A 17,397-nucleotide genomic window follows, 5' to 3' on the forward strand; every position below is an offset into this window, starting at 1 on the left:
AGCCTTTGGAGCAGTGCGGTGGGCTCTGGGGCAGTCTCATCTGTCTACCCCCCTGTGTCTTATGAATATTAAATTTTTCTCTATGGGCAGTCAGACGCTGTGGCTCATGCCTGTAATCCCAGCACTTTGGGAGGCCAAGGCGGGAAAATTACTTGAGGTCAGGAGTTTGAGACTAGCCTGGCCAACATGGTGAAACTCTGTCTCCACGAAAAATACAAAAATTAGCCAGGCATGGTGGTGGGTGCCTTTAGTCCCAGCTACTCAGGAGGCTGAGGCAGTGGAATTGCTTGAACCAGGGAGGCGGAGGTTACAGTGAGCTGAGATCGCACCACTGCACTCCAGCCTGGGTAACAGAGCGAGACTCCATCTCAAAAAAAAAATTATCTATGTGTGGCAAAGTGGAAAAGATTGGGAAACTGGTATAGTTGCCTCTCAGGTTGTATGAATTAAGTCAATGGCCAGAGATGCTCCACCACTTATTAAATCCAAGATTAGTGGAGAAATATTCACATTAGTTTCCACCTTCTGGGGGAAAGAAACACGTTAAGAAAATTAATTTTTTCTGGGCATGATGGCTCACGCACTTTGGCAGGCTGAGGTGGGCAGATCACTTGAGCTCAGGAGTTCAAGACCAGTTGGGGCAACATGGCAAAACCCTGTTATCTACCAAAAAAAAAAAAAAAAAATTAGCAGGGCATGGTGATGCGCCCCTGTAGTCCCTGCTACTCGGGAGACTGAGGTTGGAGGATTGCTTGAGCCAGGGAGGTCAAGGCTGCAGTGAGCTAAGATGGTACTGTGGCACTCCAGCCTGGGTGACAGAGCCAGACCTTGTCTCAAAAAAAAAAAAAAATGTAATTTGAAAATTAATTTCTTTGCCCAATCAAAAAAGTTTCTCGGTAGTGCTTTATTTTGTTTTTGTTTTCTCTTAGGGTGCAAACTAACAACAAGAACTTACTGGTAGATAGACTAAATCCAAGGGGCAGAGACGTGCTGAAAGAAGCTCTGAAGTAAATGTAGACAGTAGTCATTAAATACACGAAATTTCCTGTCTTTGTAGATGGTTAGTCTCTTGAAGTTTTAGTTGTATTAATAATATTAATAACTTGCATTTCCATAGTATACTTGTACTGTACAGAGATCTCCCACATATATTATCTCAGTTGATGTGAATAATAGACCTATTAGATAGTGGAGAGCTGTTATTATTCACATTTTAGTGATGAGGAGGTGCATACTGGGAGAGGTTAACCATCTCGGCTGAGGTAACAAAATTAATAGCATCTACTATTGAAAGCAGTCATCAGCAGTAATGGCCATTTTCAGGCTCCAGTGAGATTGAGTTTGAATCAATAATCAAAAGCTTATGCATTTTCAAAGCAAATGTATATCCACATTTTCTTAAACTATCATTTTATGATTGAAATAGCAGTTCAAATTATAGCTGTTTTTGATTGAAATTAACTCTTCCAGCAATTATTTTGACTAATGTTTTGACTCCTTAGCCATATTAACCAAAGTAATTATTTTTATTCTATACATGAATTAATCCAAATGTAAAATACTGATTATCAAGTGTCTTCATATTTTAAGCTATTAAAAATATATTTAAATCATATTTATACTATTTGTTTCTTTTCCTAAAGAGTAATTAACATGGAAAAAGATAAACACAGTCATTTCTACAACCAAAAAAGTGACTTCAGAATTGAGCATAGTATGCTAGAAGAATTGGAAAATAAATTAATTAACAGCAGGAAAACAGAAAGTAAGTTGAGTTTCTGATGAACTAAAAACTGTTAAGCGATATAAAGCTGTAGTTTTACCCTGTGCTTTGTCTTTGTGCATTGACTGTGTTGTGTTCTCTATAGAGTCAGTTCTGTATTAACTGTGTTATATTCTCTATATTTTATTTGGTAAAATTTGTCTTTTAGGGACATGTGTTTATTCTTTCACGTCACTATTTAGTCATACTAACTGGATTGTTTTCTGTTGTATATTTCTTCAAATTTAACAAGAAAAAGAGGATTTGGGGGATATTTTTGGTTGACAAACCAGCAAATGCTATTATAATTTTTTAAAAGCAGAGTGATTTCTGGGCTGTCTGATGATAGCTCATTACCCTGGCATTGTTGACTGAGCCCTGGATTCAGTAAGCATCAACAGATTCAAAGCTATAATTAGTAGTTGTATGAAGTGATCAAGTCAAATAATTGCATAAACCTGAGTTTCCCTGTCTACTTTCTAAAACTTGTACCTCAGGAGAGCCGTACTGTGCATCTGATGAGATAATATATAAAAACGCACCTTATAGATAGATTGTACATGACTATGTTCTTTTGTTTGTTATGAATATTAATCATTGTCAATAGTGTACTAAATGTTACCTTTAAAGAATTCTGAGAATACTTGTTTCATTGTAGTGTTAGATTCTGTATGTTGTAAAATCTTTATAATAAAAAAGCTGCTTAGCATTTCTTAAAGGAAAAATAATGGTTATCAAATAACTAAGCTTTATAAAATATTAAGACACTGTGAAGAGATGAGACTGCTCATGATACTCCCTTATCATCAATTAAAATAAATTCCTAGTGATTTTTTTCTTTCAGAATATAAGGTTACACCATTTTTTAAAAGAAAATATTACACTACTTTAAAAAGTTATCCTTTGTCAAGCAGTGGCAGGAGTAATTTTCCTTCTTTTATTGGAATGACAGCAGGACCTAATATAAACACTAGATTTCTAGTTATCTCTTCTCTTTGATACATTGAAAAACCTAGACACCCCTGATTCAATATTTCTTTATTTCCCTCAGTTATTTTGTAGACGACCGGGAGGCTGATTTTTCTGTCTCAGTAATGCCAATAAGTAAAATTTTGTGCAAATTTTAGTTCACTTGATTTTCCCTTTATTATGGCAACTTGATTTGTACCAATCTATTTCCCTTTGTTCTACAGTTTTGCTCTTATTTAGTAACACTTTATGTTTTTCCTGTCTAGGAGAGTAAAGAATGCTTGTCTTAGTATGAAGGTAGAGAAGTTTTCCCTTCATATATTACAGCTAAGCAGTAGAAATACCTATTCCTTACCTCAAATATCATGCCACAATTTTAGCCTGCATTTATATCATACTGTACTTAAATGATTTGTCTATATATCCAAATGAATAAATAAAATAAAAAGACTATCAGCCCTGTAGTGATATTTTGGTAGCTGATCAAACTAAAGCTAAAATAAAACAATAAAAAACACTTTCCTAAGTACTAGAGAAGTTTCTTGACCTAAAGTTCAACAGTAAGACCCTACAAAGCAAATTACAAAAAGTTTCTGCCTTTATGGAATTCTTGAATTTTAATGAAAAACACGGAACAAGCCAAAGTTGTCATATACATATTAAGAGGTTTATTTTGGATATTCACACTGACTGCAAACCTATAAGTAAACTTTTTCTTAAAAAATAATTACTTTTAAGGACTTTTGTACAGAGCCTTTGATGCTTCTTGCTCATTTGTGGAAAAGTTGCAAAAACAAAAAAGAGGAGGGTACATAAAGTACCCTAAGATGATAAAATAATAATATTACTATTATAGGAATGTGAATGTTTTGACATTAGCCTAGTAATTTAGTAAATATTAAAGTAAGATTAATGCTTCAGAAAAGAAAATATGAAAGAAGAATCCTTCATGCTGATAAAGATGATTTGGAAACATCGTTGAGACTCTCACTTACTTTTTAGGCTTTATTGTGGGCCTAATATTTTACTCCAGGCTGGTCCTTTGGTTGAGCTTGGCAACCTGTGGCACAGTATACCACTGAATGATACCCGAGGCACCTCCTCAGGGCCGTGACAGTGATATCAATGAATATCACCTGCCCCTTTCCTAGAGGATTTGGTTGGATGAAATTAATTCTCAATGGGAAATTTCTCAGTATTCACAGAATTAGATAGTTTTAATATTCCCACAATACAGTTAACATGAAATTCTATTTCCATAAATTATAACAAATTAAAAAGAAACGAAACACTATTAAAGAACAAAACAATGCTGAAACTGCTAACATTTACATCTAAAACAATGTCCAATAACTCAATCTACACAGAGGGAGAGAAAAAGACATTTCCTTAGCACAGGTTATAGTAAGACTTAACCCATTATGCTTTTCAATATTGGAAGATATTGAAAAATGCTTTATTTACAGCAAAGGTACTTAAAGTATTAATGTTTTGACATAAATAACTATCTTTTGTTCTTTATTTAATTGCTCTAGGCTTTTACTAACAGTGATCAGTCTTACATGTAGAATCCTGAATTATAACCACATTTGTCACAGAATTATTTTCAAGGGCATACTTCTTCCTTATAGGAGCAAAAATCCAGCAACAATTGGCCAAAATACATAACAATGTAAAGAAACTGCAGCATCAGTTAAAAGATGTGAAGCCTACACCTGATTGTAAGTGAATTTAAATATAATCTTTCTTACGTGTTAGTATTTTCTATTTGGCATTAATGGAGCTCTACTTTATTGGTTAGGACTTAATAAACTTATTAATGGAGCTAAACTCTATCAGTTAGGCTTTAGTAAGTTTGCAGTGGAGAACTATAATTGGGCATTTCTGTGTGTATCCGTTAAAGTATTATCAAATCCTTACAAATTATAAGGTAGGCAGAACACATACTAGTGTCATTTACAGGACTGGGAAATCTGTGTTATAGAAAGGTTTAAAAACAGCTAATTAAGGGGAAAAAAGATTGATTTCCTTAATCCTATCCAGTGTTTTCCCTTCATTGGCTTTTTGAAATAATTATCTTTGAGAGGCATTTCTAATGCATAAGGAAAGGTTAAACAGATTTACGACAAATGCTAGTGTTTAGAAAAAAATCCCACAAATTATATTCCTACCTCCTTGCTTAATGTAACATTCATTCCTGAGAATCAAAGCAATAAATTAAAGGGCTCAGGGTGTATGGACTTAGGAATCAGACAGGTGTTGTGTCAAACCCTTGATCTTTCATTTGTTAGCTATGTAATTTTAGGCAAGTTACTTGATATCTCTGAGATTTCATTTCCTCAGCTCTAAAATGGAGATAATTATGATATGAGTGTATAGGGAAAAAATCTGTAATCAGAAAAAATTACAATCATAAAAATTCACTTTTGAGCACAGCTTTCTTATGCCTTAGGCTAAGAAATGTTTTAAAATTAGGGGAACACTCCACTTTTTCTTCCTAATATTTAACTTTTAGCCATATGGGAAAATGACACAAAATAATTCTCCGTGTTTCTTTTACAGTTGTTGAGAAGCTCAGAGAAATGATGGAAGAAATTGAAAATGCAATTAACACTTTTAAAGAAGAGCAGAGGTTGATGTACGTTTTAAACTTGTTTTAATATAAAATTATTGACTTTTTTTTTAATAACTGGCCCCACTAGGTTTTTGTATATAATGCATTCTGTTATTATGTATTTGAGTCTTACACAAAAGCAATATAATATCTTTCTTGTTTTTGGGTTTAGGTGGCTTTTCATATTTAAAGTGAAATTTTATTCATATTTAATTACTATAAAATTCCCAAATAAGAATTTGAAAGATTGTTTTTAATCTCTGAGGAGACCCTTTTAAGGCTTAGATTTATAAATGTTAATAATGTTAAGTGGAGAAGATGATATAAAGAGTCAGGTATCTTAAATTTGATGGAAAATGAAGGGTTAATATGGATTGTCTTCTTATTCAAACTTTATTTTTAAAATTTTAGATATGAAGAGCTAATTAAAGAAGAGAAGACAACTAATAATGAGTTGAGTGCCATATCAAGAAAAATTGACACATGGGCTTTGGGTAATTCAGAAACAGAGAAAGCTTTCAGAGCAATCTCAAGCAAAGTTCCTGTAGACAAAGTAACACCAAGTACTCTTCCAGAAGAGGTACTAGATTTTGAAAAATTCCTTCAGCAAACAGGAGGGCGACAAGGTGGGTGGGATGATTATGATCACCAGAACTTTGTAAAGGTGAGAAACAAACATAAAGGGAAGCCAACATTTATGGAAGAAGTTCTAGAACACCTTCCTGGAAAAACACAAGATGAAGTTCAACAGCATGAGAAATGGTATCAAAAGTTTCTGGCTCTAGAAGAAAGAAAAAAAGAGGTAATAATTACAATAGCTATTATTCATTCTGTGTTTCTATGTCCTAGGCACTGTACTGAATACTTAACATGTCTCATTAACTTTACAGCAATCCCATGAAGTGTGTTTATAGTTCCCCTCCCCCCACAATCTAATAGAAGATGAAACTGAGGCATTGAAGTTAAGTAATTTTGGCCAGGCACAGTGACTTACACCTGTAATCCCAGCACTTTGTGAGGTTAAGGCGGATGGATCGCTTGAGCTCAGGAGATCGAGACCAGCCTGGGCAACATGGCAAAGCCCCGTCTCTACAAAAAATACAAAAAAATTAGCTGGGCATGGTGGGACCTGTGGTCCCAGCTACTTGGGAAGTGGAGGTGGGAGGATTGCTTGAGCCTAGGAGGTTGAGGCTACAGTGAGCTGTGATTGCACCATTGCACTCTAGCCTGAGCGAGACCTAGTCTCAAGAAAAAATAAAAATGAAAAAAGAAAGTTATTTTACTCATTTAATAGAACGACATTTGCACTTCCTCATAGCCAAATATGTCTCCCTCACAAATAACACAATGGGACAAAAAGCCTCTGATTATGGGTCCAATCCTCTGTATCCACTTCTCAGAAATGTGAGCAATCCAGATCCACTGAGACTTTTAAAAAAAGTCATCTTACCAGCAAAGGCCACATTGTTTTTATGGAAATATCAAGGGGCAGTAGAAAAAATGCTTTGACTATTAAACATTTCTTTGAGATTTTTAAACTTCAACCATATTGTTTATTTTAAAGACTCAAAATGTTAGCTACCCCAGAAAATAAAACAACACGTGATTGTGGCAGATACCTAAAAATGTCCATTTTTACAAAACTATTACTCTGGCTTTGCATTAGATCAATATTTCTTAACCTTGATACTATTGACATTTGGAGCTAGATAATTCTTTGTTGTGGGGGCCTGTTCTGTGCATTATAGGATGGCATCCCTGGTTTCCAGTGAGTAGATGCTTGTAATATCTCCTTAACTGTAATTACCAAAAATGTCTCTAGCCAGATATCCACATAGCCCCTAGTTGAGAACCACAGTAAATCAGAGTCATTTTTTTTTTTTTTGTAGAGTTCAGTGGTGATGAAGTTTGACTTACCTGGTTTAATAAAAAAATTATGTTTATTCCATAGATGGCATACCTAAGGTGTATTAAAGAAATAATTGAGTCCATGTTTAGTCTAAAGTTTTAGAGGGAGTAGCTGCATTTTTGTTGTTCTTGTCATTCCCTTCCCTCCCTCCAGCAATAAATTGAATGTAGGGAAATTGACTTTTCAGGTTTTAAGAAAAATGTTTGAAACATAAGTCATTTGGGCTTTTTTCCCCAGGATACTGAAAACATGGGATTCTCAAAGTGGTCCCTAGTCCAGCAAAATCAGCATCACCTGGGACCTTATTAGAACTTAGCAGGCTCCAACTCCAGACCTGATTAGAACTGTGAGGGTAGGGCCCAGAAATCTATGCTTTACCAAGTCCTCTAGTTTATTCTGCTAATGAAAACCACCTCTTTAGGAAACAGAAACAGACACACTGCTTCTTGTGATAAAAGTAAACCCCTCGGATTCTAGCTTATTCTCCTTGTTCCCATCTGCTCTATTTCCTGGTATTTGATGACTGATATGTCATCAGTTGGATAGGATATGAGCAGGATGTAGGGGTGAGATAGAAGGGTTTGTGAAAGTGGAGGTGCCATTTACTGAAGTAGGGCATGTTGGAGGAAGAAAGGGAAGTTTGGAGGAAAATATCAGGAGTTCAGTTTTAAATCTAGGGAGTTTTAAGATGTTGAGTAGGAAATTTACCATTTTTATCTCCCACTTCCTTTAATATATCATGTGTTGTTAATAAGTGAAGATATTATACTGACATTTTCAGACATGCGCTGAACTTTCTGGCCTGAATGCCCTTGCTTATCTTGTTCTCACTTTCTGGAACCTCCATTCTTTCTTTCCCCCTCCAATCCCAGCTTATCAAAATTGGCCCAGATCGGATGTTGCCTCCTCCTTGCCCACCCAAACATAAGTAGCTTCCCTCAGGATTTCACTAACACTTACACCTTTTATATGATGTGTCGTGGTATGCCCATGTTGAATTTTATCTAGAACAGTGCTGCTCAGACTTGGTCCATGGACTAAATATGGGTTTGCAAACTGTTACTGGTTTACAGTGGGATAAAATGGTTGCACCAGAATTAACTATGCAGTGAACACTGTTTAGTTCAGTTGGCTTTTTTTTTCCCATAGAAAATTTTCACATTGGAAGAAGCAGTGCATTGATTTGCCTTTTGACACAAATTCCTGATATTTTTGCAGACTGGTATTTTGAGTAGCACTGTACTAGATGGCATTTGGTGTAGCTTTAATATTGTTTCATTGTTCCTATCACATTGCCTTGTATATAGTGTATATACATACCATAAGGATTTATTGAGTAGAATGAATGATACACCATAAGGAAAGATGAGGAAATAGTTTCTTGACTTGGAATATGCCCTAAATGGCATGGAGAAGCCTACTAGAATTTGAAATAATTTTTACATACCCATATGTAAAGACAGCTCTGTAGCTATTGTGCTGTTTTATTTATTTATTTATACATACCTAGGAAGTACCATGTGCCAGATGCTAACTCATTTAATCTTTGTAACAACACTGTTTAAGAAATACTACCTACCAGGTAGATGAGCAAAATGAGGACAGAGAAGTTTAGTGGCTCATCCAACGCTACACCTAGTAAATGGCAAAGCCAGGATTTGGTCCCAAATAGTCTGGCTTCAGCACTCATGTTCTTAACCACCCTACTCTTAATTCTTCTTCTGATATTTGACCAGATAAAGATCACTTAGAAAGTATTCTAAGCCTAGAAAGAGAATTTGGAAGCAGAAATGAGATGATTAGAGGAAAGGGATGTTACCCATGAAAATAAAAGAAGCAAGTAGGCCCGGCGCGGTGACTCACACCTGTAATCCCAGCAATTTGGGAGGCCAAGGTGGGTGAATCATCTGAGGTCAGGAGTTCAAGACCGGCCTGGCCAACATGATGAAACACTATCTGTACTAAAAATACAACAAAATTAGCCGGACATGGTGGCTGGGGCCTATAATCCTGGCTTCTTGGGAGGCTGAGACGGGAGAATCTCTTGAACCTGGGAGGCAGAGGTTACAGTGAGCTGAGATTGTGCGACTGCACTCCAGCCTGCACAACAAGAGCGAAACTCCGTCTCAAAAAAAACAAAAGAAAGGTAAAGAGGAGAAGGATAGTTCATGAGTTGTTGTCCTTGTGAACCTGGTGACTAAGAGAGAAAGAGGAAGGCCAAAAGGATAACCCATTATTCACAGTTTTAAGAGACAGTAATTTTTAAAAAACAGAAGTAGAAAAAAATTGCATTGGTTAAAAACAAAACAAAGCTGAAAAACCTAAGCATCCAGCATCCCGCAATCAATGTTTTTTCTAGAAAGATGGAATTGATGTCTTTGAAAATACTTTTGACTGTTAAAAAACTTTTTTCTTTTGCTTTCTTTTTTTAAAAAAATCATTTAGTCGATTCAGAGTTGGAAAACTAAAAAGCAGCAAAAAAGGGAGGAAATTTTCAAGTTAAACGAAAAGGCAAACAACACACCTATGCTTTTTCATAATAAACAAGAAGATAATCAAAAGCAAAAAGAAGAACAAAGAAAGAAACAGAAATTGGCAGTTGAAGCTTGGAAGAAACAGAAAAGTATAGAAATGTCAATGAAATATGCTTCCCACTTAAAAGAAGAGGAAGAGAAAGAGAAAAAACGTCAGAAAGAACGCCAGCGCCAGTTTAAGTTAAAATTACTACTAGAAAGTTATACCCAGCAGAAGAAAGAACAGGAAGAATTTTTGAGGCTTGAAAAGGAGATAAGGGAAAAGGCAGAAAAGGCAGAAAAAAGGAAAACTGCTGCTGATGAAATTTCCAGATTTCAAGAAAGAGTGAGTAAATCTATTTCCTAAATAATTTTTAAATGCTACACATGGAGGTATTACTTCCAAATTCAGTTCAGCAAAAATTGAGTACTTGTATATTGAACCTGTATATAGCATTAGTATACCAAAATGAGTAAGCCGTGCTCCCTAATTTCTAGTAGGTTATAGTCTAGTGGGAAAGATATGTGGAAGTAGGAGATTCCAGCATAATGTGTTAAAGAGTGTGGTGATTGAGGTATGGACAGAGTACTTAGGAGGGAGTATAGAGAGGGACACTACCACAGCTATGAGTGGCAGAGAAAAGGTAATACTTAGGTTGACTCTTGAAGGGAAGGAAAGATGAGGTCCTTCCTAGCAGAGGCAACAGCATGAATAGCAGCTTGAAGGAGTGAAACAGTATGGTTTGTGATGGAAACTATTAACACTTCAATATTCTTAAGGCATTAGGCAGGAGAGGGGAACCAACAGATGATGAGACTAGAAAGGTAGCCATAGGCAAGGCTGAGTGATTTGTCTTCTTTGCCAAATTGCCCGGCTTTACCATATTGATGACTTGCTTATTTGTTCATTTACCCACCATAATGTAGGCTACATGAGGGCATTAGTGGTGTGTTTGCGTTAGTGGTGTGTTTTTTTGAGCATCCCTGTACCCTAGAGTTAGGTGCATTGTAGATACTTGTCTATTTAAAGGAATCGAGATTATTGCTGGGTGGTCAAATTAAAGGTGATTTTAGACAAACATATACAAGAAAAATGCTAATAAAGACGCACTGGCAGAATTCATTCCAAAAAGTATTAAGACAAGGAAGGGGACTTTAAAAATGAAAAAGCATGCAAATGAGATATAACTTATGAATTGTTATGTGCATCAAAATATATAGCAGCAACGTTTGTAAAGCAAAAACTAAGGGAGGTATAAAGAAAAATAACAGACAAAAATACAGACAAAGCACATTAATACTGAAAATTTTAGTTCATTTATTTTAAAAATCTTCCTAAGTAACAAAAGTTCCCATTCCTTCTCATACACCCCCAAAATAAGCAGGACATGTAATAAAAGAAAAAATAAAACCCACAAAACAGAAAATATAAAATAATAAGAGAGATCTGAAATCAGACATACTTGCATTGATGAATGAAAATGGGCTTAACTCACTTATTAAAAGAGAGTTTTAGGTTGAACCTTAAAGTAAAACAAGAGATGCCTAAAATAAAGTAATACAGAAAGGATGTGCATGTGTTAACGTTTATATTCAGAGAAAATAAAGCTCTTAGCCTTTGTTGGAAAGAGTTAATAATGAAGGAATATTGATAGGTAAGGTAATTTAATTTTACTTGTGAACAACTAAATTTTGAACAAATTCTAGTTCAAATGATATCTTAATGCTATGGGTTTTTTTTTTTTAAGGATTTACATAAACTTGAATTGAAAATTCTAGATAGACAGGCAAAGGAAGATGAAAAGGCACAAAAACAAAGAAGACTGGCAAAATTAAAAGAAAAGGTACTCTGCACTGAGATTATTTTTATTGTTATTATCCTATTTCCTTGATTTGTAAGGATACTGACATCAAATCTATTTCCTTTATATCTCATCTTATTTCTATAACATCTACTTTAAATTTCATACTTATTTACATAGTAGCAAGCATAACTTGGTACAATTTAAGCAACCATTATTTGAATTCTGTCATTTTACCTTATGAGCACCGTTTTCTTTCACTCTGAATTATTGTTCCCCCTACTTGTCGTTTAAAAAATTTTTTCTATATGAACCTCTATTTTAGATAATGGCAGCTATGAGCATTGCCTAATCTCTTGTAGTACTCAGAGCTGAAAATGTTGGTGACCCTCACCGATAAAACAGAAGACTTATTGGTAGTTACTTATCCTAAATTTGTTGTCTGGCTATATCACTAGCATACTTAGCTGCATTACATTTCTCTCATAATAGAAATAGAAAAATAAGAATAGAATAAAATAATAGAACTAAAAGAAATAAACTAACAGTTTATGAATAGATCGATGTAGTCTAAATTTTCCTTTAGCTATATGAGCCCAATGAGAAGTTTACTGAGGTTATTAATAGTTTTATTAGCCAATATTAACTATGTCTTTTAAAACTGCACTAAGCCTTTTACTTACTTACTAGTACAAACTGAGTTTGTATAATTAACTGGTACTATTTTACTTCTGATTACAGGTTGAAAACAATGTTAGTAGAGATCCCTCTAGGCTTTACAAACCCACGAAAGGTTGGGAAGAACGAACCAAAAAGATAGGACCAACAGGCTCTGGGCCACTTCTACATATCCCACATAGGTAAGAAAGAGAATTGGTGTTCATTTAGTAATTTAATTGCTGCATGTTTATATTTTATGCACTTACTGTGTGTAAATTATATTTTTCATATATATATGAAAATATATATATAATGTATAAGTATATATAATATATAAATGTTTTTACCTAAATCTTTTTATATAAATATATAACATATATTTATATATATGTGTATATATAATATATATAAATATACATATTTTTTCATATATATGAAAAAAATATATATACATTTGCCTTTCAGGTCACTTTTATTTAAAAATAAACAGTAGATAAAAGTAAAAGTAGGTCGAGTGCAGTGGCTCACGCCTGTAATCCCAGCACTTTGAGAGGCCAAGGAGGGCGGATCACGAGGTCAGGAGTTTTGAGACCAGCCTGGCCAACATAGTGAAACCCTGTCTCTACTAAAAATACAAAAAAAATTAGCCGGTCATGGTGGTGTGCACCTGGAGTCCCAGCTACTCAGGAGGCTGAGGCAGGAGAATCACTTGAACTTGGGAGGCAGAGGTTATGGTGAGCCGACATTGTGCCACCTGGGTAACAGAGTGAGGCTCCATCTCAAAAAAATAAATAAATCAATGAAGTACAAGTAGTACCCAATGCCCTATTAGATATTACATTCATGTTAGTAGATGCCATTTTCTGCCTTTTTCACATTAATATTTATTTTTATAAGAAAAGTAGTAGTATTGAAAAAGAATGAATGAAAGATTGATAGATTAATAAGTAGATTAACTGATTGGTTTGTCCGTCAATCAGTTTGAGAGCTAGAGCAAGAAATAAAACCTTAATGAGGGTTGTAAACCTACATGCCCATATGAACCAGACAAACAACATGCAGGGTAGGTTATATATATATTTTAAAGTTAGCATTTAATCAGATAGGGTTTTTTTCTTTTTAATTTCCTATATATTTACAATCGCTTTTCTCTTTCTCTCCGTAGGGCTATTCCAACCTGGAGACAAGGAATACAGAGAAGAGTATGAGATAATGAAATTGCTACTCAGTTAATAAGAATGTTAACATACTAAGTTACACCAGGGAGAAAGTGACTAACCATGTTCTTTAAATATAAATAGCCTAGTCAGATTGATTATTGTGCTATATTGTGAATTGAGAGGTATTAAGTTTCATGAGACTTTGTCATTAGTATTCCTGCTTCTACCACGAAGGTATTTAATATATGTGTTGGCCTATTATTGATGTAAAAGTTATTTAAATAAGTTAATGTTACAAACATTATTTAATTTAAATACTCAAAACATTTCAAAGAGATTTTGTTTTTGTCATAGCATAGCAAAATAAATTGGAACAATCATACAATGACATTTTTTAAACCAAAATTTTGTAACTTTTGTAACTTGGAGTTAAGTTAGCTTGAGTAACAAAAAGGTAAAGTGGTTTTTGTTTAGAGTTATGAAATGTTAGTACTTTTTCTATGTTTAACAAATTGGCAGTTTGTCAGTTATGACATTTTTGTGTAATAAATATTTTGTATTTATTTGAAGCATGCTTTGTTTTGTATAGAGAATATTTATTTTAAAAATATGTCTCTCATATACCCTATTAATTGTATTATTGATATAATCTTTTTGGTTTCCTTCAGCAATCCCAAATTTTCCTTTAGCCTTTCTGGATTGCACATATTTATAAAATCTTCGTGTCTTTCACATCTTCCTGGCTAATGCAGTTTTCTTTTCTGCTTCTGTTTGCCTCAAAATAGGAAAATTCTTTGTTCTGAAACGTCATCTGAAATAAGCCAGCTTTAGAATACTGTGATTTCTCTTGATAGCACTTAAAATGTTTTAGGTGGGGCATGGTGGCTCATGCCTGTAATCCTAGCACTTTCAGAGGTCAAGGTAGGAGAATTGAGGCCTGGAGTTTGACACTAGCCTGGGCAACACAGGGAGACCCTGTCTCTATGAAAAAAAAATTTAATTAACTGGGTATGGTGACACACACCTGTAGTCCCAGCTACTTGGGAGGATAAGGTAGGAGGATCACTTGAACTCAGGAATTCCAGGTTGCAGTAAGCTACTATGGCACCACTGCACTCCAGCCTGGGTGAGAGAGTGAGACCCTGTCTCTAAAATGAATGAAGGAAGGAATGAATGAATAAGATCTTTTAAAGCTGTTAGATTAACATATTTGGTCAAAAGAGTTAGTTCTTAAATTTCTAAACTTTTATACATGAAAACACAATGTAATTGAATACAGTTCAACTTTTCATATTATAAAATATTCCTTTCTAACTTTAATTTGTTCTCATAGGAAAGATACTATATACATAAAAACATAGGAAATTTATTCCTTACAATTTTTGTCTTAGATAATCTTTATCTTTCATTGTTAATGTGATGAATTTAGGTTAAATGACTCAGAAATGTACTGAGTAGTGATCAAAATCTTTTCTTATTTTATAGTTAATATTCAAAGTAGATGGCTTCCAAATTTTAGAAACTGAATTCTGATTTGTACAGTTATTGGGGCAGAATGAGAAAATTGACCTAAAAGATCCTTAAACAGGAGTGCTGGTTTTGTTACTTGTTTTCCAAAACTTTTTTGTAATCATTTGAAGTCGTTTAGAGATAAAATATAGAGGCTGGGCGCAGTGGCTCAGGCTTGTAATCCCAGCACTTTGGAAGGCCAAGGTGGGCGTATCACGTGAGGTCAGGAATTCAAGACCAGCCTGGCCAACATGGTAAAACACCATCTCTACTGAAAATACAAAAATTAACCTGGTGTGGTAGTTCACGCCTGTACTCCCAGCTACTTGAGAGGCTGAGGCAGGAGAATCGCCTGGACCTTGAAGGCGGAGGTTGCAGTCAGCTGAGATTGCGCCACTGTACTCCAGCCTGGGCAACAGAGTGAGACTCCATCTCCAAAAATAAATACATAAATAAAATATAGAGCAAGACAAGGGAATTTAAAAGCAGAACTGAGAAGCTACAAGATACAAAAAACGTTTCTTACGTATTGCTTTTTTACGTGTTGCTTTTTGTTGCACGGAAATGCAGCTTTCAAATTCCTGTATCTAAGGTAAGCATTCTGCATGATGTGATTCTTATGGCTTTGTTTTTTGATATTTTTTTTTAAATAAAGAAAAGTGTGGAAGTTCCTCCGAAGAAATCAGTTTTTCTAGCTGAATCTGAAATAAATGATGAATTTATTATATAGATCCTTTACATAAAAGATGTAAGATAAACACAAATATCTTCAGTTACAGAGTTCATAGAAGTTATAGGTTCATAAACTAGATGTCAAATAAACATTTATTTTACTGGTTTAAAAAGTACATTAGCTTCTTCTCCGAGAAAACACCAAATCGCGGATGACGCCAGTGCAGCAGGGGGCCTGGGATAGGGAACTGGGGTCGCAGCTGGCCCTGGGATGGGGAACTGGGATCACGGCCATCGAGTGGGTCAGGGCCAGCCACGGAGTTCCCGGAGGCAAGGCCAAGGCCAAGGAGTAGATGCTTGTCATCAAGCTGGGCCGCCTGGTCAAGGACATGAAGATTAAGTCCCTGGAGGCGATCTGTCTTTTCTCCCTACCCATCAAGGAGTCTGTGATCATTGACTTTTTCCTGGGGCCTCTCTCAAGGATGAAGTTTTGAAGACATGCCAGTGCAAAAGCAGACCCGCACCGGCCAATGCACCAGGTTTAAGGTGTTTGTTGCCATCTGGCACAATGGCCACACTGATCTGCGTGTTAAGCTCCAAGGAGGTGGCCACTGCCATCCACGGGGCCATCATCCTGGCCAAGCTCTCCGTTGTGCCCATGTGCAGAGGCTACTGGGGGAACAAGATTGGCAAGCCCCACACCATCCCTTGCAAGGTGACAGGCTGCAACGTCTCTGTGCTGGCCTAGGTCATCCCTGCACCCAGGGGCACTGGCATCATTGGCCCCCATGGCCAAGAAGCTGCTGCTGATGGCTGGTATGGATGACTGCTACACCTCAGTCAAGGGCTGCACTGCCATCCTGCACAACTTCGCCATGGTCATTTTTGATGCCATCTCTAAGGCCTACAGCAGGCTGACCCCTGACCTCTGGAAGGAGACTGTATTCACCAAGTCTCCCTATCAGGAATTCACTGACCACCTCCTCAAGACCCACACCAGAGTCTCTGTGCAGAGGACCCAGGCTCCAGTGGTGGCTACAACATAGGGTTGTACAAGAAAAATAAAGTGAAGTAAGCCTGGAAAAAAAAAGTACATTAATAAGAAATATAGAAAAAACACTAAAGAAGAAATGTTATAAAGTACTCATAATTCCAGGGTAACTTTTACAAAAAACATACCTACATATTTTTAAATTGTTACAGTCATATAGTACATATTAATTACTATGCCATAATTGCATTACACATTTTCATACATTTCTACGTAATTCAGACATCATCATGTAGTGGCTAAATAATATTCAATTATATAGATGTTCTATCATTCCCATTCTGTTATGCATATGCCAAAAATCTTACATGGCTAAAATCACTCATGGAAACCTTTTACCAACCCAGGAGGCATTCTATATTATCTCTCAATGAGTCCCACATCGCAAATTTTTCCTCCAGATTTGGATCAGATTGCTAGTCCTTGAACTAAGAATCAGATGAAATATTTGGCTTCCCTAACTTAAGGGCCATGTTTATTAGAATTAATTTTCTGAGAATGCATAGAGTGTCCATAGCTGATTCCAGTAAGTTAAACGTGTATAAGACTCCACATTGAAAATCTTCAGGTATTTGGGGGTATGTGTGCTAAGTGAGAGATCTTAATTGTAATAACAGTGAAAACTCCAGACTGGGCATACCTGATGGGCAAGGACTGTGAGCCCCGTATTTGTAGGAAAGTACCGAGGACAACCTAGTATCCATCTCTGGCTGTTTGTTAATGCATTATTTTGTAAAGACATGCAGGAATACCTGTGAATAGGTAGTTAATAGTAC

The 17,397-nt window shown here is 35.7% G+C and overlaps 1 protein-coding gene and 1 pseudogene across 1 annotated transcript in view; both read left to right on the forward strand.

Annotated features, from left to right (window-relative positions):
- Positions 1-14,125, forward strand: part of CCDC112 (coiled-coil domain containing 112) — a 29,435-nt gene extending 15,310 nt beyond the window's left edge. The window contains exons 3-10 of the mRNA XM_011971047.1: positions 1,644-1,765; positions 4,363-4,452; positions 5,294-5,369; positions 5,757-6,147; positions 9,700-10,113; positions 11,516-11,611; positions 12,311-12,429; positions 13,395-14,125. Coding sequence (XP_011826437.1) covers positions 1,644-1,765; positions 4,363-4,452; positions 5,294-5,369; positions 5,757-6,147; positions 9,700-10,113; positions 11,516-11,611; positions 12,311-12,429; positions 13,395-13,437 — 1,351 coding nt within the window. The 3' untranslated portion in view covers positions 13,438-14,125. The remainder of the gene's footprint in view (positions 1-1,643; positions 1,766-4,362; positions 4,453-5,293; positions 5,370-5,756; positions 6,148-9,699; positions 10,114-11,515; positions 11,612-12,310; positions 12,430-13,394) is intronic.
- Positions 14,126-14,823: 698 nt separating this feature from the next.
- On the forward strand, positions 14,824-16,616 carry LOC105532776 (annotated as a pseudogene).
- The last annotated feature ends 781 nt before the right edge of the window (positions 16,617-17,397 follow it).

This window comes from Mandrillus leucophaeus, unplaced genomic scaffold, assembly GCF_000951045.1.
Source record: "Mandrillus leucophaeus isolate KB7577 unplaced genomic scaffold, Mleu.le_1.0 Scaffold983, whole genome shotgun sequence".
NCBI lineage: Eukaryota > Metazoa > Chordata > Mammalia > Primates > Cercopithecidae > Mandrillus > Mandrillus leucophaeus.